The sequence below is a fragment of the Carettochelys insculpta genome, chromosome 2 (genome assembly GCF_033958435.1).
Source record: "Carettochelys insculpta isolate YL-2023 chromosome 2, ASM3395843v1, whole genome shotgun sequence".
In the NCBI taxonomy this organism is placed as follows: domain Eukaryota; kingdom Metazoa; phylum Chordata; order Testudines; family Carettochelyidae; genus Carettochelys; species Carettochelys insculpta.
Window position 1 is genome coordinate 155,032,323 of NC_134138.1, and position 23,917 is coordinate 155,056,239.

The 23,917-nt window shown below is 41.7% G+C and overlaps 1 protein-coding gene across 2 annotated transcripts in view; it reads right to left on the minus strand.

The window, feature by feature from the left end:
- ICE1 (interactor of little elongation complex ELL subunit 1) overlaps positions 1-23,917 on the minus strand; it is a 46,885-nt gene extending 22,968 nt beyond the window's left edge. Inside the window, exons 1-14 of one of the 2 annotated variants that reach the window (XM_074987884.1) lie at positions 23,776-23,851; positions 22,243-22,302; positions 21,168-21,226; positions 19,268-19,303; positions 18,449-18,466; positions 16,692-16,803; positions 15,310-15,386; positions 13,176-13,213; positions 8,852-8,934; positions 8,528-8,567; positions 7,104-7,163; positions 2,678-2,767; positions 2,527-2,565; positions 517-890 (exon numbers count right to left, since the gene is read on the minus strand). In XM_074987884.1, coding sequence (XP_074843985.1) covers positions 517-890; positions 2,527-2,565; positions 2,678-2,767; positions 7,104-7,163; positions 8,528-8,567; positions 8,852-8,934; positions 13,176-13,213; positions 15,310-15,386; positions 16,692-16,769 — 879 coding nt within the window. In that variant the 5' untranslated portion in view covers positions 16,770-16,803; positions 18,449-18,466; positions 19,268-19,303; ... (1 more) ...; positions 22,243-22,302; positions 23,776-23,851. Of the gene's footprint in view, positions 1-516; positions 891-2,526; positions 2,566-2,677; positions 2,768-7,103; positions 7,164-8,527; positions 8,568-8,851; positions 8,935-13,175; positions 13,214-15,309; positions 15,387-16,691; positions 16,804-18,448; positions 18,467-19,267; positions 19,304-21,167; positions 21,227-22,242; positions 22,303-23,775 lie in introns of both variants that reach the window. The other variant, XM_074987883.1, reaches the window with a different exon arrangement.

The window sequence follows — 23,917 nt, forward strand, 5'->3', positions numbered from 1 at the left end:
AGGCTTAAGTTGTGGACCAAATTTTCAGTGCTTGAGACCTCAAGTTAGGTTGGCAAGTTTGACAGTTTTGCTCTCAAAATCAGATTTCTCTGATGGCAACCTTTTTGCAACAGGCAACTGTGCCTAATGAAGCAGTTACAACAAAGAACTTTCCAAATCCGTGAGAAATCCTGGATGCCCAGGACTGTAATGAGTGTGTAAGTGACTTCTGAGTCAATACTTGTATTCGGATTATAATGTATCTTGTATATTTATTGATTGTGATGAGATCATTTTAATCACGTACACTTAGTACATTACTTAGTACGTTACAGGAGATTGTCTCTCCCTTGTTTCACAAAATGTAGTGTATTTAAAAGCCTGCAAAAATGAACAAACTTTGGATCTAAACATTATAACAAAAGACCCTATTAAGTGTTTGAGAACACCACATACTTTAGACAAGCCTATCAAATCTCTAGTTATTTTTGCAGTACTAGAGATGCTGCCAGTTCAGACCGTTTTACTATAACTCACCTGTGTAGCTAGTGTTGAAGAATGTATTGGTGATAGAAGAGGTGGGAGAGGCCTGATCCAGTTCACTATGTCAAGCAAGTTTTCACCAAGCTGTTCTTTTTCCTGATCAGAGGACTCTGAACTACTGTCTGTTAAGTCTGTCTGTAAAATCACCTCTATAGTTTTGTCCTCATAAAAATTACTGTTACCATTATGGTACTGCAGACCTCCTTCAGTGCTCTTACTCTCAAAGTGATCACCTCCAGATGGCTCCTTGTCTACGTCAATCTGCCAAGTTTTCAAGGAATTTTGATTTTCAATGGTTTTTGATGAAGAACGAGAAGGAAGCATTTTGCCGTTAGTGTTCCTGGATTTTCGGTGGGTACGTGCAACTTCTACAAGAGACAAAAATGACAGGCTTCTGTTTTTTTCATTCTGCTTTACCAAATTCAGAGTATTTTGTGATTCACCACATATTATTCATGATTGTCTAAATGTTTTTAAAGACTGCTATAACTACCATCAAGGAGTTTCATTTTCAAAGACATTGTTCATGGAAAGATGGTTAAATACAGATCTTTACATAGTCTTAAATATATATTATCTAAAAAAGGTATTGGCAATATTAAGAATGTACAGTTAAGGATCAAGTCAGGAAAAGCCAAAAATCAAGACTGTTTGAACAGCCTTAACTCTACCCATTCGCATATATGCACTAGAACTACACGATGTACTATTTCATATATATTTCTATAACCCTAAAATACACATCACGTTGTCATTTTCTTTGTTTTAAAGAGACCAATTTGTGTAGTGTAGTGTTGTGTCTCTACAGACAGGAGCTCTACATTCTGCAAACAGACGTGATAGTCTTCCAGAAAATCTTTTCCCACAACTGTGTGTTGTCTCAGAGAAAAATGGACAGAAGGGATGGGAGTTGGAACTGTGGTGGTGCGGCCATCATGTGAAAAATTACGGTGCATTCTCGGTGGTGTGCTGTACCTATACCAGTGGTGAAATGACTTTCAGCGGTTCTCCACCCTATGTCCACACCAGTGTTTTGTCACTAAAACGCAGGTTTTGTCGACAAAATGCAGAGCATCTACACCCAAAATGCATGTTGGCAACAGAAACTGTCAACAAAAAAGCCATGTAGACGCTCTGGAGGGCACTTCTGTAGATAGAGTGGATAAAAAGATCAATCCAATTTTACGCATAGACAAGATCTGTCAACAGTTTTGTCGGAACGTCTCTTATGACGGTAGCTTCTGTAGACAGATGCTTCTAGTGTAAACAAAGCTTTTATGTCCTTGCTTTTCAGACAGCATGTGGTGTTAAGCACAGACCCAATCTTAACTGACACACGAAGCAATGTTGTGATCAAGACATCACTGTGCTGGGGACTTAATAAAACAAAGACAGAACTTGCCTTAAAAGAGCTCAAAATGCAAGATATAAACAAAACAAGAAGTGATTTTTTAATGTTAAAGTCCTCATATTTCATATTCTGGCTGCCATCCTCGAGGACACAAAAAGCTATATGCCAAATAAAATGGAAAAGAAAAGTTACAGAACTCCCAGTATCTGTTATTCCTGGGAGCTGTTTTGCATGCAGAGATCCCACTGGCACTGAAACACCTTGCACAGGAGAATATTTTGAATAGCAGTGCCCACCAACATACAAGCTATATATACATGTATGTCTTCCTATTCCAGAGCACGTGGGGCAGAGCAGGCGTGACCACTCATTCCTCCATTCCCTCTTACCACCCATGGCACTACAACAGAGTTCAGCAATGTCTGCCTGCTACCCTGCAGTACCTTATGATTGATTCAACTGCTTTTTTTCCTAGATATTTTAACCACACAGATGTAATATTCAGCAAATACGGTGTTTAAGCATAACAATTTTAGAATAGATAATTTGTGATGTTATGAGAAAACACAACAACATTTTGCCTGAATTAGTGCATTTATTTTTATAGCAATTACATTAAACCTATTGAAATACACATTCTGTAAACAACTTGCCTGTTGCTTCTGGCATCTGTGAGTGATCCTGAACAGAAGCTGTTAAGGTAAAAATAATCATCAATACCATTTATTCTCAATTTCTGGAGGAGGGGGAGGAGAGGGGAACGACCTTTCAAAGGCATTGCAATGTTTTTATGTTCCATCTCACCCAAGATGTAATCATGTTCTTGGTTCTGTGTTTTTCCTGTGGTGCTGTCAATGCACATCCAGAGTTCTTCCAACAGCAGCTTTATTTTTCCTATTAAAAATAAATACTTGTCAATTAAATAGCTTCTTAAAGTAGTGAATTTTTCACTTTATTTGTTCTAAATATATAAATACAGTAAAATAGAGACCACTAAATTCTAGCATTATATAGTAACTACACGTTCCAAACAAAAAAAAGGTGGGGGGGGGTGAACCAGCCATTATATCCATAGGAAAAAATACAGAATCAGAATATTGGAGCTGGAAAAGATCTCAGGAGATAATTGAGTTCAAGCCCTTGCTGAAAGCAGGACCAACCCATCTAAATCCTCTCAGCCAGGGCTATGTCAACCTGGTCTTAAAAACCTCTAAGGATGGAGATTTAACCACCTCCTCAGGTAACCCACTCCTATGCTTCACAACCCTCCCAGGCCGCTTCTACGCATGGAGTGAATACATGGAGCAAAAGATGCTAATGAGGTGCGGATGCAAATTCCCCGTGCCTCATTAGCATAACATCATGTGATTTGGAGTCCAGAAGACCATTCTTCCAGACTCCAAAACTCCGTGTAGAAGCACAGCCCGGGGGGGGGGGGGGGTTCTGGAAGGAAGTCCTCCTTCCAGAGGCCCCTTCTTCCCAAAAATTTTCAGGATCTTATGCAAGTAAGGCGTGGGGAATTTGCCTCATTAGCATCTTTCACTCTATGTATTAGCATGCCACTTCCAAAGGAAGTGGCCTGTGTAGAAACGGCCCTAGTGAAATAGCTTTTCCTAATATCCAATCTAGATCTCTCCAGCTGCAACTGGTTCTGTCATGTGCCACCACTGATAACAGCATGGCTCCATTCTCTATGGAACACCCCGCTTAGATAGTTGCGGGCTGCTCTCAAACCCACCTCACTTCTCTTCTATAGACTTCCCAGTTTCCTCAGCCTTTCATGTGTCATGTACACCAGCTCCCTAATCCTTTGTTGCCCTCTGCTGGACTCTCTTCAATTTGTCCACATCCTTTTTCTAGTAGGGGACCCAAAGCTGAATGCAATAGTCCAGATACAGCTCAGTGCGGAACAAATGGGAATAATCACCTCCCTCATATGCTACTACCCTTCCTGGCAACAAGGGCGCATTATTGACTCACATACAGCTTCTCATCCACTGTATTCCCCGGGCTCTTTACAGCAAAATAGTTGCTTAGCCAGTCACTTCCCAACCTACAGCAATGCATGGGATTGTTCTGTCCTAAGTGTATTACTCCGCATTCATTGTCCAACTGTCCTTTCAGTAGGTATTTCTCAAGGACTGGAACTTGCAGACAATGCAATATTTTCATGTACCTTTAATCAGTTACAATCAGGGACCAATATCGTAAGCAACAGCTCAGACCTGAACCATGCAGCAGGTAGCCCTCATTCTGTCTGTGACTCCATATTTACTGCAAGGACAGCAAACCACAGAGGAACCAAAGCTAGGCACTGTTACATGTCGGATTTGCAGAAGGTAGAGAGGCTATGGTTCATGTGAAGCCCCAAGCCCCAGTTGATTGCTTGCTCCCTCCCTAAAGTGAGTCTTTGATACTCCAAGAAAACTCAGTATGGAGAAGATTTTATCAGGCATACAGGTGATGTACTCTTGTGTCAAAAGCTCTGCCCGGCAGTCCCCTCGTACTGTGCCAGCCATGACTTTCTCTCCTCCCACAGGCCTCAGGAAATTCAGAAGAGATGAAAATGAAACAAGAAATTTGGCAACAGATTGAATCAATTGAAAATGAAGGGGTTTTTAATAAATTAATGATAACAACATACCATTTCCTGTTGCAATATTAAGACAAAACTTACATAAAAAAGCACTACAAGCACATAAAATAGAGGCCTATTGATATTCTGAGCCTGAACTATCAGAGGGGAGTGAACTGAAATGGTTAAATAATGAAAATATAATTATATAAAAAAACATTTAAGAAGAACAACAAAAATGAAGGGAATGCCAACCACCATATGTACAAGTGAGTAGGATGAGAGCAATGGTCTATCTAACTCAGTATCCTGTCTATAGATCGGTAGCAGTTGTTTCAAGAAGAGTGCTGACCTCTGAAGTGGGAAATTATGAAATAGCATGCCGAGAAACTTGCCCTGTCGACAACTCCTTCACAGGCTGGTTTCTCTTACAACCCTTTTCTTTACATTACTAATGAAATTCTGGGTCCTTGTTTATTAACTACCTATATTAGCTATAAGAATATAGGACAGCAAGATTATATATTATACACAGAGCCATTTTTCTGTCATCCTTGTAACTCTTGGCCTCAATAGCTATCTCTGCATTGCAGCAGAAAGGTGTGATCTACTGGCACAGATAGAGAGACTCATGTTAGCACACTAAAAGCTGCAATGTTCACACTACAAGGGCAGCATTTCAGACTAGCAACTCAAGTACAAGCCAGACCAACTCCCAAAAGTTTGCTGCAACATTCACTTTTGCTATTTTTAGCACACAAGCTGGAGTGTAGCAATGTAAACCTGTCCTCTCACACTGGAATTCGCATCTCCCATTGGGCATCAATATTGATTAATTTCTTCTAACAGAGAGTTCCTTTGACAATCATATGTCAGGAAAAAAGCACATAAATTTTAAGTTTTAATTTTCTCCTTTTCAATTTAGCTGATTAACCACTTGTTCTTGTATAAAATGATACAGTAAATAGGAACATCTTATTCACCTTTCTGTACCCTTCCTGAGCCCATTGTAACAAGAGTATATTTATATGATCCCCGTTAATTTTCATCTCTGTTAAAAAATAACTTCTCTATCCTCCCTCGCTTTATATTTTTCATGTCTAACAATTTCTATCACTCTTGCTGACTCCTTTTTCTGAAATACCCTTTATCAGAGATACAGTGACCACAAATGAACTAAACACCCTAGATAAGGGTGTATCACTGTTTTTATGTAATAGCAGTACAGCACGTTCAGTATTATTTTCCTCTGCATCCTAAGTATATCCTGGATGAGTGTCACTGGCAGAGAAGAAAACACAATGAAAGACATAGCAGTACATTTTAAGCTCACTGACACAAACTATTACAAGCAAACATATTCTAGATTATTACCATGCAGCTTTGTTGCAGTTATGAAAATTCTTGTGTCCCACTCCAACATGACCTCTATCACATAAATAGGCGTATTATGTACAGTAGGTATTTTCCAAACCACTGTCACTTGCCCTTCGTGGGTTCTCTTATTCTGAGATATCTACATAGAAAATAGTTGCTAAACAAATGGCTTCATTAATAACAAAGCCGTCATCTCCTGAAACTGAATTTAAGTAGTGTCCTTTTTACTATCACACACCAAATTAAGAACAGAAGGATGAAGCAAAATGCATATCTACTAGGGTTTCCAAAACCAAACAAGCTAGTAGCAGATGTCAGAGCTATTTTGAAAGAAAAAAATTATATCTGAAGTCACATACAAATCACGTAAAACAGGGAATCAAACTGGTCAGGGAAAAAAAAAAAGGAAAGTACTGCTTTTTTCCCCCCTGGTTTTTGTGCTCCTCAAAATTCTGTAAGTAGCTTTTTTAAAAAAGGAAAGAATTGGTATTCCAAAACACAGAGTGCACATATGAACTACAAAAGTGAAACATATTAGGCTACCCTCCCTTACAGCATGTAATCCCTCATCAGCAATTTAAATTAAAATGCACCTGGAAGACAGGAGCACACAGTCAGGACAGTCTGTTTTACTTTTACTAGCTCAGCAATTTCCATTTGGAATTAGAGAGGTAAAGAGCAGAATGAATATTCAGCTGCTGTGTTAGCTTTATGCAGCATATAAAGCAGAAGTGATTCATTATGAGGAAATATTCCTTTTCATGTCCTTTTTTTAGGCCATTCGCTCTGCATTTGTGGCTCCTTAGGGAAGACAGCCTGTAAGTTTGATGACCAACAGCTAAAACTATATTTTTATTATTTGCTTTACTTTCGCTGTCATGATCTCAACTGAGGACACTGTGAAATGGAATGAAGTGATGGCATATTTTCTCAATTGTTGATTTGTTAGCTGAACTTTGGGTAATTGCTAACTGGTCTTTGCATGTGAAAAGTGAAAAACTCTTAAAGAAGCGACTACAACTAATAATTACATTTTTAGAGGCTTCTCAGCATTAACTAATGGAAATAAACAATTGCATATCAACTTTGGCGGGGTACAGTCCCTCATAAAAGTACATTGCTTTTCATTCCTAATACCAACTACTTCTGTTTTTCTAATACATTAATTATAAATTCATTTCCAACCATCTGCATTGCTAAAAATACCACTGACCAAATATACTGCTTCAGAATTGAAGTATATTTTAAACCACAGAAGAAAGTCTAGCAGAAGGGTACCTTTGTCTATGTTTACTATTGGATCCTCTCTTGCACTCTGTGTCTCTGCATGTTTCAACACTGAAAACAAAGTACATAGGTTAGTGAAATGCAGTAAGTAACATATGGCTTAAATACAGGCGGTCCCCCACTTATGAACGCAACTTACGACCATCGGCCAGCTCACCTCCTTCACACACCCCAGCTCACCTCCCCAAACAGGGGGCTTCAGCCACATGCTGGGGGCTCCCCTCCAATCTCCGCGGACCCAGTTCCAACCCTCATGCCCCAATCCCCCAGCACACTGGGTCTTGAACCCCCTCACCCAGCCCCAAACCCTGTGGACCTGGACCCAACGCCCACAATCCCCGTGTGGCCCAAGATCACCCCCCCCCCGACACCCACATACATACCCCCACACACAGCTGGCTCAGCACAATCAGGGCTCCAACCTGCCCCAAGCTCAAGCACCCCGCCCTGGTGCACCCCTGTTCAATGCCTCCCCGGCCCGGCTCACCCACGGCCCCTGTGGCCCCAGGTTACCCCCCACATGCATGGGGCGCAGACTTCAACCCATGCCTGCAGCTCCGGCTTCCAGCCCCTGGCAGAGCTCTGGCTCCCTCCCACTCACCCACCCTGCCCTGGTGCACCCCTGCATTCAACCCTCCTCATCTGGCTTAACCCCTCCCTCCCTCCCACAGCCCCAGCCCACCCCCTAACCCCCGTGCGTACTTGGGGCTCCAGCTGTCAGCCGCTGCCAGCATGCACAGGGGCTCTATCCCCCCCTGCCAGCTCAACCCACCCCCGCCCCAGTTCACCCCCATTCAATCTGCCCAGCTCACACCCCCACCCAGCACGTGCTTGGCTGTCAGCCACCAGGGCACATGGAGCTCCAGCTGTCAGCCGCTGCACGTGCATGAGACGCTACCCCCCTGCTAACCCCCCCACCCCAGTTCACCGCGTTGAACTCCCCCAATCCCTCACAGCCCCAGCTCACACTCCCCGGCACACAGGGCTCCGGTTTCAACCTGCACCTGGGGTTCCCAGTACACAGGGCTCCAGCTTCAACCTGTGCACGGGACTCCGGCTCCAAACCTCCCTACCCCCCGCCCAGTCCCCCCAGCAGTCCCAGCTCCAACCCCCTGGAAGGGCTCAACCCCCATCCCAAACCCACGTTGCCCAGGTCCAACCTCCTGCAAGTCCCAGCTCAACTGCACCCTCCCACCACCCCTGCTGCCAACCCACCCTAGGCTTAACCTCCCTGCCCGCTCCCAGGCCCCAACCCAATCCCTCCCCGACTTATGTGTACCTTGAGGGATTACAGTATAAGGGCATTTCTGACTTACGACCAAATCAAGTTACAACCAGGTGTTCGGAACACAGTCCAACTTACAAACGGGTTATCTGTACAAATATAAATCTGGAAACAAAAACTAGATACTCACCCTTTTTGCACTTCTCTTTGGGAAAGTCATCACGTTTTTCCTGTTTAATATTAATTAACTGTGTTAAACTGCTATCCAATACATACGTATTTTACAGTATTTACACTGGAAAGATCCATGAACTTGGGTCAATATTTATTTAAAGTTCACTAACTTTACAGATGCTGGACAAGATCTGAAATGGCAACTAAAATATTCTAACAATATTCCAGGTCTTACTACAGTAGCTTACTTCAAGTTGAGAAATTCAATTATTTTCTCTACTCATTTTTAGTTAACATACTACAGAAAGGTTTTCCCCCTGCAAAAGTTGCCAGTTACTACCTGTGCCTTCTTTAGCTCCTTTTCAAGAACTTTCTTTTCTGTCTTCAACTGTCTGAAATCTTGCACATGCTTTGTTGCAGCCTCTATTTAAGCAAAAACAACAGACATGAGACCACTAATGCACAAGTCACGGTACCTGAAACCCTCAAATTTAAGTGCCAAATACACTCCATGAAAACATCCCGCATTGCTGATTTGTTAAGCTTTGAAAGTTTATATGGGATCCAACAATGTTTGCATGATTTCTTCTGAAATATTTTACCACAATTAGAACACACTATGCATAGTTAAAGTTACAATCAGACAACACCAAAAGATCACAATATGAACCATCCTGCACGAACTTAAAAATAGCCCCCTACCTGATAGGAAAGATGGATTCAAGGTGGATGGTATTTTTCACATGTCCTAATTAAACTACTTAATGAAGTAGCTAGGGAATAAGAAGTTGAATTAAAAACGTATTGATGTTGAAAAGGAATTTGGCCAAATTCAGTCCTAGCACGTAAGTCCCTTTTAACTTCAGTGACAGCCATGCTCTCTTGCATCAAGGCTGAATACGGTCCAGTTGCAACAGTGGTAACAAAGGTCTTTATACTCAAACACTGACCTGTAGAGATTTTATTTCCAAGTGACTTATCAAAATGAGAAGAGCTGAAACCAAAGATACTGATTGCAAATCACTTATTTATACATTCCTACAGCAGACTCTGGAGTTATAGTCTAATTTCTGCATTTTGTACAGCACCATCTGAAAGCCTTTTCTCCACTAGAGATGTGTGCACTGTGACTTAGGGATGCTAGTGGTTAACCGGTAAGCCTCACCCAAAATGAATGAGACTTACCAGGCATGGTTAACCAGGCAGGGCTGGGGCAGCCTCCACCTGCCACAGGCAGAGGACTGCGGCAGCTCCATTAGGGGGAGGGGCACTCCAGCTCTCCCAGAGCAGCCCCTGTCTACAGTGGGCCCAGAGTGCGCCACAGGCAGGGATGCTTCAATCCAGCCTGAGCGGCCCTTGACCACACCCTCCCCTATAATTAATCAGTTAACAATGTTTAACCAGTTAACTAATCAAATAGGATTTTACATCCCTAGTGTGACCATTCTCAACTTTATCATACTTCAAACATTTCAGCTCTAGAGTGCTTCCAATAAACAGGGGCAAACCAGAGATTCTAACCTTTCCTCCTAAACCCTAAACCCTTTTCTTACCTTCATTCTCCTTTATGACTGATGTCAATACATCCTTCATGTCACCCAAGTCTGTAAACTGGAGGTCATCTTCAATTCCTTCCCTTCTATTTCCATTGCCGCACCCCAACCATGCCCACATCCATTTTGCCTTTTCTCCAAAATATTTCTAAAATGGTGTTCCTTCTTTGCTCAGTGTTGACCAAATTACTCAAATACATTACCTCCCCCCTCAGCTTTTTATGTTATTATAATACTAGTAATGCCATTAAAAATCTCTAACCTGTTACTCAATTGGCTAGCCATTTGAAATCAAACCACAATAAGGTTAACAGTAAGATGAAGATCCCATAGTTTGACATGGAAACATTTTATTGTTCAGTGTGAGTATGAGGCAGCTCTATCTAGCTGTAATCAAATTTGAACAGTTGACCAAATAACACACTGTAAGAAATGTTTAATTTCTAAGATATATACAATTTTGATTGAAAATGCTGTTAAGAAAACAATCCACATGAAAATATAGGAGAGGGATCTGGACAAAAGCTGATTTGGATTAGTAGGTCTCTATAAAGATACTTTCAATTTGCACAAAACAAAGAAAATTGATAGCTGGCATTTGACCCCATCATGTTTTTGCTACTAGAGCTGCATTCTCCTGGAGGGCTCGCAGGCAAAGGGGAATGGGATGACGTGTAATGACTATTGTGCAATTCGATGAACTTGAATGTAATTTATTAGTGAAATTAATTTTATGATAAAATGCTGGCTTCCCAGAGAGCCCCAACACACTTAATACTCTAGTAAAGGGTCTACATTTTAAACAGAATGACAAATTCTTTATTTTTAGCAGCTAGACTTTATACTGTACTACTGCTACTTAACCCACATACTCCACGTGGAACATAGATCATCTACAACTCTCCTCCACTTCACTCTGTCTGGGGACTAAACTTTTAGCTGGCTCCAGGAATACCCCAGTTGTTGTCTTTCAACCTCAGTAGACCTTCTCCACATCTTCCAAAATCTTCCTCTTTTGCTTCTTCCTTGCAGGTTCCATGTGAGAGCTTGACAGACCACACTGGATGATGGTTTTCTGAGAGCCTGGCCTAGCCACCCCGACTTTCTTCTATTTATTCCAACGTCAACTGGTTCTTGTCCTGCTCTGTTCCAAAGCTCATCATTTATGATGAAGTTTTGCCATTTGATGTGAAGGATGCACCTCAGGCATCTGTTTATGAATGTCTGTAGCTAATGATTTGAAGACTTTTTAGCACTCCAGGTCTCGCATCCATACAAGAGCGCACTCTGCACATTTGGGTTGAAGAGCCACAGTTTTGTCTTTAGATATTATCTGTGAACTCCAGATGGGACATACTATTTTCTCTTCATATGGGACACAGTCTTAAATGCAGCTGTTGCTTTCCCTAGCCTGGCATAGATATCCTTATGTGTTCCTCCATCTATGCCCATAATACTCCCCAAATAGGTGAACTGCTCCACTACTTCCAGCTCATCCCCTCCCAGTGTGATGGTGGTGGTGTTGGACTGGTTGATCCTCGCTGTCTTGGTCTTTCTCTTGTTAATGCTCAGGTCAGTCATTGAGGCAGTTTTGTTTAGTGTTATGACCTTTTCTTCCATGTTGGTGTGAAAGAAGGGCAATATCAATGTCCTCTAGCTGTTTGAAAAGTGTCCACTGATTGCCTTGTTGATGGCCATCTGTTGTCCTGTTCATAATCCAGTCCACTGCGATCAAGAACAGGAAATGTGACAGTTAGCATCCCTTGTCGCACTCTCGACAGTATGCTGAAGGATTCTGTCAAGACATCATTGTAAACAACTTGGTATGTTGAGGGTTCATACTCTGAATTAATCAAGTTAATAATTTTGGATGGGATGCTATGGCGTTGCAGCAGTTTCCACAAAGTGTCTCTGTCAATACTGTCAAAGGCTTTTTCAAATCTATGAAGGTTGTGTACAGGGGGAGTTTTACTCAAGCAACTATTCTATGATCACTGGGAGTTGCTATTTGGTCAGTACAGGATCTCTTGCTTTGGAAGCCAGCCTGTTCTCTCCTGAGCTGTCTATCGATTTGTGTCTTCATTCTCTGCAAAAGAATCCTACTGAACACTTTTCCTGAAATAGACAGTAACGTGATGCCCCTCCAGTTCTTGGGTTTCTTCAAGGGGCCTTTCTTTGGAAGTTTGATAAGGTAGCCATGCTTCCAGTCTTGTTGGATCTCTTCAGTGTCCCAAACAGATTATACATTGTGATGGCTGATGTCTCACCACCTGCCTTGATTGCTTCTGTGAGGATGCTGTCTGGATCAGATGCTTTTCCACATTTCAGATTTCTTCTTTTGTAGGTCTGCTGCTGTTAACTTGCAGCAGTATATTTGCAGGTGGTAACCTGGGAAGTACATATGGGCGAGGCGGTTCAGTAACTCTTCCAAGTGTTCCTTCTATCTACTGAGCTGCTCACCTGACTGTACTGGCTGACCCACTGTACGCTGTGACCCAGCTAGTTTCCACCTGATGTTACCTAGCTCTTCCAAGTTTCTCTGTCCTGCAGCTTGTTTTTATCGTATACATACTTTGTACTGTACATAACTGAAAAAAATGTGACTCTTCCCATTGAATTGTGGTATACAGTACAAGCTTTATTATCTGGCATCCCTGGGGAACTGAGGTTGTGGATAATCAAATATGCCAGATATTTGAACTGGGGCAACCAGCCTTATTGCTGCCAGCCCCGGCCTGGCACCCAGCAGCTGGCCCCGCCACTGCCAATTAAGAGGGCATGCCAGTTATCCAAGAACCAGATAAGATGGCTTTTACTGTAGTAAAATATGACCTGTTCTTATAATGAAAGATTTCACACCAAGCCACACATCAGAGAAGGACCAAAAGCAGGACAGACATCTAGAAATCTGTCCACCCTTTGTAGTCAAAACAAGCAGGCTTCCCATCTATCAGGCCAGACTTTTAGCCAAGTTTTTTTAATTATGAACCTGATCATGAGTAAGTGATGTACTATCTTGCATGTTTTATTTTAATTTTATCGTAATAAAAGCTTTAAGATTGATTAAGTGAGCCATTAATATTGTAAACTGAATATGAAAGTGACAATTACCTTCCAGTTTCTTCACTTTGGCTTCCAGTTTCCTCTTCCTGATCATACAAATAAGAAATACTTAAATAAATTTATATTCCATATTTAGATCTTTCCAAGCTACATAAGACCCCCATTGAATTACAAATTAATCCCACAGTTATTCTGTAGATACTATACTCAGCATTTCACAGATTAAATTAATTAAACCACGATCTTTTAAAATGAGTGCCTTAAGTTGAGGACTTACGCCATGACCTGTTTCTAAGAGGTAATCTAAAGCAGGGGAAGTGTGAGAAGTCAGCCCACTGATTTAGGTACCAAAATGTGGAATTAGATATTTTAACATAAGCAATGGTTTATTTGGTCTTAACTTCTCCATGCTTTATCTACTCTCCGTCTATAAAACATACTAAAACAGTGGTCCCCAAACTTTTTAACTTGTGTTCCCACTTATCCCTGTCCACACACCCCTCACCGAGGCTGGGGCCAAAGTTTCAGCTGCCCAGGAGCAACGCAGGTGCCACCCAACTGATTAGCAGAGTGCCCACAACAACCCACCATGTGTTCCTATTGTTGCTACACATCCACATATGCCTTGGTGCACCCATGGGTAGAAAAAAAAATAGAGGAAACACTGGTCTGGTGCCAAGAACAGTGGATGGGGATGGGGCCAGGGCTACTGCTACAGAGGGGACTGGACACTGAACCACATCCAGGAGCCCTCTTCCCAGGCCTAGGCCACCCAACATCCTCTCAAACATTTCTCCACACCACTCAGAGAGTATGCCCCACAGTTTTGAGACCTCTGCCCTAAAATGTGGAGAGAGACTGACTGAATTTTCAACTTAGTTAAGCGCAAATGAACAGATCAAAACAGATTTCTGATGACTTATTTACTACCTCACAGTACTTCTTGGGAAGTTCTTCACGTTGTTGCATGTAATTACGACTGATAATGCAAGTAAGAAAAGCTTAGCCACCTTCTTAAAGCAGAGCCTGACAGATAACAATGGACTAAGAGTATTTTAAATCATATTTAAAAATACGACCAAAGTCAGTCTAGTGTAATATTTAAACAAAGCAGAGAAGCATTTCTAGATTAGAAAAATTACATCACCTTAATTAGGCTGAGTTTGAATACATTTCGCTTGCCCAGTTGCAATGTCAGAGGTAACGTGTGCTCTTAAAAATGGCAGATGCCAATTTGAGAGCCTTACAGCCAACCTTGCTGTGTCTTTCTCCTCACTGGAAAGGCCATTAAGATCCTCATTGTAATTGTTTATGACATATATATTGTTTTATAAAAAAAACTTTTTCCTTCACACTTTGTCAAAGACATTTGAACTTTTAACCATTATAGATAATTAGTTGTTGAGGGGAGGAGTTTCCAGGTAAAATAACAAAACGAAGCAAGCATATCATAAATTAGCAATTTCATTCTCTGACTACTAAGTTAGTATTACAACAATATTTACAGAAGAGACCAATATTATTATGTTTATAGATTTTCTGTGCTGTCATTTCTTTCTATAGAATGCCATAGCCACTAGGGAAGTGCAAAGTGAAGTCATTACACAAAATCTCACTTGAGTTTCACTAACTGAACGTTTAAAAGGCGTATCTGCAGCACAGCTGGAAAGTAAAACTTCGTATGAATTCCAGCTGGAGAAAAGACATCCACACTAGCTCCGAGACAGCTCACTAAAAACAGAAGTGTTGCTGAGGTGGCACAACAAGCCAGCCAACCCAAGTATGATCCCACCTGAGACCACATGTATATACCTACTCCGGGCAGCTAGCCTGCTGATGCCACGGCAGCCGTACTTCTATTTTTAGTACGCAACTTACGTGCTCTCACTCTCCAATGGTTGTACCACTTCACTGAAACTTTCAAAACCAAACTATCCTGAAACATGGAAAGTCAGCAAGGAAAATTTTAGCACAAAATTGGTAAAAATCTAATAAGCCAGAAACAACTGAAAATAGGGTTTTACCATGGAAAGCATCGGGCAACCTTAACAATAGATGTTGATACCAGTGCCACCTATTATATCTGCATATAAATGCAATACCATCTGGCAATTTACCAGCAGCTTGTGTACAGCATTTCTATGGAAACACAAAAGTAAGGTTTTAGGAAAAAAGGACTCACACAGCATCACTTCTAGCAACTTCTTCTTTCACCCGAGCATATTCCAGATGAGTCTGCTGATAAATCTTGAGAGAACTCTGAAGAAAAACAAAAAAACACATCCGTAAAATACACGGTGAACAGTGGGTTATTAGTTTTGCCTGTCCTACGGTATATAAATGGACGGTGATCAAGGACTGTGTGAAATTAGAAACCATGATTTAAAAGTAATTGTTTCCCCTAAAGGTATTATATCATTTGCTTTGTATTAAAGTGGTATAATTCTCCTACTATACTTGGACTTCTAATACATTCCCTACAGTGAAAGGCAGGATCTCTCCATAACAGCTAAAACAGCTGAGAATCCTATGTAATAGTCTACCTGCTATCTGCCTGTCATAGAGTCTCATTAATGCCTGAGCCTGGAAGTAACCCCAAGGACTCTCAGAATTCACACAACTGACCAAAAACTGTCACATTGCTTTCAATTACAACATAGAATACGAAGTGTACAGTGCTCACTTTATTTTTTATTACAAATATTTGCACTGTAAAATTTAGTATTTTTCAATTCAGTTCACACAGGTACGCAAGCGCAATCTCTATCTTGAAAGAGAAACAAAATTGTAAAATTATGTACAAAAATAATTGCATTCAAAAAATAAAATGATGTAAAACTTTGGAGACCACACACCACTCAGTCTTACTATTTGTTCAGCAAATTGCTCAGACAAACAAGGTTGTTTATATTACAGGAAATAACGCTGGCCATTTCTCATTCAATCACACTTGAAAGTGAGAACAAGTGTTTGCACGACACTGCTGTAGCTAGCACTCCAAGGTATTTATGTGCCAAACATACTAAATATACATATTCCCCTTCATGTGTTGGCCACCATTTCAGAGGACAAACTTCTATGCTGTTGACGCATCAAAAAAATGTATCACACTTGTGAGAACTCCTTGGGAGACAACCATACCTCTCCTGTTCCGTTTTAACAGCATTTCATGTTACAGCAGTGTCAGACAATAAATTAGCACATTTGCTTTAAGAACACTTTTCCTGCACATTTGACAATAAACAAAGAAAGACTCTCCTACCAGTGCTGGCCAGATTCTGCTATGTTATTTGTACAGTAAAGATACTACTTAATGTCAGTAATACCATAACGGGGTATCTACTTGCAGAGTAAGGGCAACAGAATTTGAAAATTTAGGATTCAGAGCTGGCAAGAAATTTGAGAAAGAGGTAAGATCTTTCCATGATATTGCTTAGTCGCTGCTGAAGTTAAGATAATGGCAATCAGACCAGCAGCAAAAAAATCCTCTAATCTGTTGCAACAAAGCATTTATTAAACAAAGGTTTCATAAAGTCAAATAATTCTCCCAGTTTTTCAACACACCTTTTTCTCTTCCAATTCTGCTTTCAGAGATCCCAACTCTTCCTGACACTTTTCTAGAGGAGAGATTTTTTGTAGCATTTGTTCCACTTGATGACGAAGAGCGTTATTCTCTCTGAAATGGACAAAAACTACAGAACATGTGGCCAAAAAATATGGATTTTGTTCAAGGGTAAATTCAGTGCTGTACTTCCAGAACCAGCAGTTACTTTGCTGTCCCATACAAGACAGGGGAACATGGTCCCTAGCTACTGCTTTGCTTTTCGTAGCTGTGTGGATCTCAGGATATTGGCACCAAAAGGGCAGTGGTAATGTGTTTAGATGGCTCTGAAGAGCTATTTATAAGCTCAGACTCTCAGCTCTTTCACCAATAAAAGCTGATTTCCCCTCCCCCCTCCCCTCCCCCAAAAAAATCTCTTCTGCCTACTCCCACCAACTACTTGAACACATTTGGGCTGGGTCTACATGTGCCCCTTCCTTTCGAAAGAGGCATGTTAATGAGTGGGTTCGAAAGATGCTAATAAGGTGCTGCAATGAATATGCAGCACCTCATTAGCATAATGGCAGCCACGGCAATTCGAAAGCGTAGCTTTTCAAATCACACACCACCTGAGGAAACAGGACCTTCGGAAAGGACCCCCCCCCAGTTTTCGAAAGCCCTTCTTCCTATCTGGTGAAGGGTCCTGGGGGGGTCCTTTTGGAAGGTCCCATCTGCACGGGCGGCACATGATTCAAAAAGCAGCACTTCCGAATTGCTGTGGCTGCCATTACGCTAATAAGGCGCTGCATATTCATTGCAGCACCTCATTAGCATCTTTCGAACCCGCTCATTCGAAAGGAAGGGGCATGTGTAGACGCGGGGTTGATGTGACAGTCAAGTTAGCATTTTCATAAGAAGTTAGGGAAAGATTTATAGAGAACTGAGTGGAATGTGTAAACCTGCCTATGTCTCCATAATGGCTCAATGACCATAAATATAAATGTAATTCAGCTCTCACCACTGAATGCATTTTAAGTCCCTAGACTAGACTAGGGATGCAAAATCCCATTTAGTTAACCAGTTAAACATTAACTAGTTAAACATTTAATTAATTAAGTGATTAAATTGGGGGGAGGGTGTGGCCAGAGACGTTGGAGTAGCCCCCACTGCCACAGATGGGCTGTTCCAGACAGGCTCAAGTACCACTGCAGGCAGGGTCTACTCGAGCCAGGCTGGAGCACACCCTGGCCACAGTTGGCCAGGCAGAGGTAAATTAACACATGGAGGGTGGGGGCTGCTCCAGCCCTCTCCAGTTAACTGTAACCAGTAAAAGGTTAACATCCTACCCTAGGCCCCTCACTCTGAACCCATACCAAAGGCAAGATCCTCACCTCCACTTAGGACCCTGTATGTCATGTCAAAAGGCTACAAAATCCTGACTCTAGCTGGAGAAAGAATTCCCCAGTGCAGACACTGGAAGACAGCCATAAGACTGCTCTCAAAGGATCCTTTGCAAACCCTGGCGTAGCAGACTTGCCTAAGTCAAGTGACAGTACGTGCAGACACTTCAAATAGCAGTGTGGGCCAACGGGCAATCCCAAGTAGCTACCATTACTGTGATAGGCCTTCTAGTCTAGGTTACAAAGGGAGAATATTGCAAACTGGAATCAATTAATGGCCATGTAAATGTCCATTACTTTGTATTGGTAAAGACCCCTCTTTGCTCCTCCAGAATGATTACCAAACCAAGCACAGATTTAAAACCGAGTTTTGTTCTTACCTTTCAGCCACTTGAAGTTGTGATATCTCGTTAAGGAAAAAAGTAAAACAGTAAGTTAACCACAGTTATCCAAAAGTGTAATAAATGGAAAAAAGTATGCTGGAATCCCAACAACTGTGAAGAAAAATTGTCATCACACCCTGTAATGGGGAAAATGACTTGGGGGAACAAGACTAACATTCAACAGTACAACGGAATTGATACAATAAGAGGTATGAAGCGAATATGTAGGGGAAAAAATCCAATGCCTACAGTGAACCACTCACTTTGTTAAACCTCTTACTTTTTCAACCCTTAGTTGCACTTATTACACACACAGTTAAAACAAAAATACTAGTAGTTGCCAAAACTCAGGTGTATTACGTTTCCACTCTGAAGTGCAATTCTTTTCAATACACACTATAGATTAAGTCATTCAGTACTTTAGAACAGCGTTTCTCAAGCTGTGGGTCAAGACCCCGAAGTAGGCGCAACCCCATTTAAGTGGAATCACGGTGACTAACTTAGACTTGCTGGGCCCAAGGCCAAAGCCTGAGCCTCACCACCCAGTCGAAAGGAGGAGCTCCAGGTTACAGGCCCCTTGGCTGTGGTTAAAAACTTTGGAGTCCGGTCCCCCAATCAGAGTGACAGGACTTGGGAGAGCTCAGCTTCTGTTTCTCCTCTTGAGGCTGTGTAGTAATTTTTGTTGTCAGAAAGAGATTGCAGCGAGAACCCCTTCTTTAGAACAAGCTGTACGTGCTACAAACAAGCTTCTAATCTTAAATTCTATCTTCACAAATTCCCCCAATCCCCAAGATAAATATAGAAACACAAAGGATATCGTCACACTTCTGTTGATATTCTGTCAGCAAGTGGCTATAGAAAGAAAAGAAGTTGCTTACAAGGGTGATCTTTCAATTCATTTTTGCATCTTACTTAGACAACCAACCTTATTCACTATACAGTTTTATAGTGGTTGTGTTGGTTACAAACCCACATTAATTCATTCTGTATGTTTAGTTTACTGGTGCAAGCATCAAATATTAACTGTTAGATTTTCTGAAAATATCAACTCTGAACACAGGTCTAGACTTGTGTATGTGATGTCATTAACTTTGTTCTCTCTCATTCTATCCATTTAAAACTTCTTTAGCAACACTTTTGAATTTAGGATAAGGTTACCTACAGCCTTTCTTAAATTAAATTATGTCTTGGTTCGTCTGATGAATTCACCTCACTACAGCATACTACATTTGACACAGTAGAAAACTGATAACAGTAAGAGCTTAGTGATAGAACTAAATTTTCTTGAGAAAAAGTGGCTTTTAGAAAACATCTTGACTCTCAGACACTGCTTCCAAAGATTTCTACTAAATTTTCTTACAGCATGTTGTGTAAAAAGGAAGATTCTCTTACAAGCAAATATTTGGAAGTACGTAAACTTACTCCTGGATGAATTCTGAGCCAAAATTTAAAGATTCTATACAAGAAACTAAAGATCTTACAAAATTTTTATGTTTTTGTGAAAACCATTTGATCACACCAATTTCCAACAGTAAACTCTTTCATATCCAGCATTCTATTATCCAGAAAACTCTCAAATAACCGGCATTTTAACCGTAAGTAAATTTTAGTTACATTTTCTGTAATTACAGTATCATGGAAGTAATACAAATAAACAGAGCAAATAGAGTGTAAGTTTACAGTGTACAATACAACTGCTAGCAAACACAGTCCTCTGCATACATTTTTGTTTGTTTCTTATTATATAATCTTGCTTTTCTTTAGTGTTATGCATTGCTAGGTTTACCTCTCTATTATCCACAATACTTGAATATCCAGCAACCTCCCAGTCCTGGGGCTGCCAGATATGAGTTTAGTGTATTTTGGTAATTTATTTAAAAACACCAGTCAGCAAATATATCTGCAACTCCACAGACACAAAAGAATTCCTCCACGAGCAGACAAGTAAAAAAACCACTGTTACTCTGCTCTCCCAACCTTGGTACCCTGCAGGGGTGCCAGAAACCTATACCCTCTACCCCTCCGCCCCCAGAGACTACCTTCAAGAGATGCTCCCAACCAGCCAGTCACCCATATACACCCATTAGGCCCCAGAGCCCTGCTGTGGTTACCCACCATCTCACTACAGTCACATCTCCTCCCTAACAGCCACACCCCCAACACTTGCACCCCTAGTTTCTTGCACACTTCCTCCTTCATTCAGAGCATGGCAGGAATTGCAGCTGCCAGGAATCCTCCAGATCCCTCCCTGTCCCTCCAGCAGTGTCTTCCACTTGTCAGCTGGGCTCTGTCAGGTCCAGCAGCCCTAGTGATGGCCAGAAGATCTGTGGCCTATTTCTGTGAGAGAGATAAAGGAAATTCTGCATGCACAACATTAATTTTTGTGCAATTTCAGCATACAAAAATGGCACAGAATATGATACGAAATACTGATATGAAAGCAAGACTAATAGTAAGTCGAAAATAAAATGAAGGAAAATGTAGAGAGGCTTACCAACCTTAGACACGGCAAACAAAGACTGAAATGCAATACTCTCTAGTTTACGTCTGACATCTTTACAGAGAAACTGTGCCCATTTTACTTTCTTGTGATGACCAACATTCAAATAGACAACAGATCAAAAACAGTCTTGTACAGCTATGTATTTCTTTAAAAAAAAACCTACCTTAAAAACGATAAAAATGGAAGTGTGTAAAATATATCATTTGTACTTACTCTGTGTCAATTATTTTTTGCTTCAGTGCAATTAATGCAGCTACATATTCATTTAAATTCTGTGAAGAGAAACACAACTGTTGGCAAAAAAATTTCACACCAAAAATAGTCCAGAGATGCTATAGCCCCATCCAAACTTAGGAAACTTCTGAACTACGAACTTTCTATAGAGTAGATATTCTACCAACATTCTATACAGTAGACTCCCCCCGACTTATATGGAGGTTGTGTTCCTGTGCAATCCTGCATAAGGCAAAATTAGCAGGTAGGGATAGCTCAGTGGTTTGAGCACTGGCCTGCTAAACCCAGGGTTATGAATTCAATCCTTGAGGTAATTTTGCGGCCTGGAGCAAGTAGATTAACAGAAAACATCTGTCAGGGATAGTACTTGGTCGCGCCAAGAGAGCAGGGGCCTGGACTTGATGACCTCTTCAATGCCCCCTTCCAGTTCTAGAGATGTACATCTCAATTTATTATATTATAAATTTCACATTACTCAGGGGAGCCAGAAAACTGACCAGAGCAGTAGTGCTGGACAGTTTTCTATCTCTTGTGAACAGTGTGGAACCGCACTGATCAGTTTCCTCACTCCTGTGAGTGGCAGGGAGCTGGCACCTGGCTTCCAGCTGCCCACCACTCACAGGTGTCAGGTAACTCGCCGGCACTGCTGGATTGGTCAGTTTCCCAGCTCCCCGACACGCCTGGAGCCAGGCACCAACTCCCTGCCAATCCAAACTGCATTAACCTGAGATTCACACAACTTGAGTGTGTATCTTGGGGCTCTACTGTATATTTTTCAAGTTAGCTAGTTAAATGAATGTCTTTTCTTCTTTTATGCCCCACATGAAATCCTAACATATACTACAACAATTAAGCTGAATCATAATTCTATCCTCTATTCCCACTGATTTCCCAAATAACAATTTTAATATTTCTGAAAATGCTAATGCTCATTCCCAATTCAAACACTCTGTAAAAAACATCCTATGGGAAACGCTGACTTTTCATCAAAAACATTAAATGGATTTACTGATCAACGCGACTGAAAATAAGAAACTGAATTTTAAGAAATTACAGATTGAATCTCTCTCTCATTCAGCACTCTTCAGACCTGATCAGCTCCAGATGAGAGAATCTGCCAGAGAACAGAATGTCAATATTGCCTAACACATTATGAATACTTCCCTTGCTTACTGGGCTCTTAGAAGACATCTGGGGGTAAATTACAGCTAAATAACAGCACGGAACACTGAGAGCCAGGACGGGTAACTGTAAACAAACTGTATGGGACTGCAGGAAATTTGCTACACCCACGATAAATTATCACCTGACTAACTAAAATCACACTGGATTAGGGATGTTGTTGAACAAGAGAGCTCTAGATTAGAGAGGTTCAACGTGTACAATGAAAAACTCGAGTCCATGGGCCTTTTAAATTAACACTGACTCAATCCAAAAGTTGTACGAAAGAGTACTTATAAAAATGAGTAAAAGAAAAAAGAAAAAACTTCTTCACCATTCTGGCCTTTGAAAGTTTAAACAAAGCAGTTTTCTGACAAATACACAATACTTCAGCATCTTAAAAATTCAGTACTACTCTTTACAAACACTATTCTCAAGATCTTTTACCTCGGTGTCTGCCACTTGATCGGACAGTATTAGTAATGCTTCTTAAAATCCTAACTGAATACAGAAAAACCCAGGGTACCCCACTCAAGATGCTGAATCACTAATTGAAGTGATTATCTTGACATCTTTAGCCTCCCTTAGTATAACTCTTCCCTATTCCTAAATTAGGCCCCAACTCTACAATAAGTCTTGCATAAGAAGACAGTCACTAAACTTCTGCAGATTCTCTCTAAAGTCAGTAGGTTTATATGCACAAGAAGGAGCATGCTGTAAGATTCAGAACTGTAAATAAGAGTTCTACAGTTTACAAATGCTGCCATTTTCTGTTTTGAAACGTACTATAAACACTTGTAGTACTATACAAATAGGTAAAACAAATAACGTTGATGAAAGAACCAAAACCGTTTACAATGAGAAAAATCTTCGTAAAATTCAATGGAAGACGTGCCCATTATCCAAGAGCCTCAGTAGATCCACAAGAGCAGAAGGGCGATACTAGCTGAACTGGGTGAGAAAAAGGACGAGACACAACACGAGCTTCTTTCTGACTCTTCAGGGGACAGCCAGGAGGCGGCGCCTTTCTGTATGCTCTTTACATTCCCGATTCCCCCTTTCGGCTCCCTCTGTTTCCCCTGAAAGGCTCCCGACGGCTGAAGGCCCGTCCCCTGCCCGCCACCGCAGCGCTCGGGGTAGCGGGACGGGAAGAATTCTTTTACAGAGATAAAACCCAACACCCTCCGGCGGCGGCGGGCAAGGAGACGCGCCCACAGCCGCGCGAGAACCGCTGCGGAGAACCCAGCCGCACGAGCGGGGACGCGACTAGCTCCGCCTGTGTCCTGGCGTTAAATGCCCAAGCAGCAGACGGGTCTCGCTCGAACCAGCGCCGCCCGCGCCTCAGCGCTACCCGAGTAACGGTAAGGGGCGGCTCCCGGGCGGGTGGGGATGACGCTGCCACTCCCAGCCGCGCGGGGGCCGTTACCTGCTGGAGCGCGCTGCAGTTCGCACAGGCCGTGGCGGCCTCAGCCGCGATCCCCGCCGCCGGCACCTCTCCGGGCATCATGGTCCCCACGGCGCCCGGTGTCCTGCACCGGCCCCGAGGTCCTGCAGCCGCCCCCCGCTGC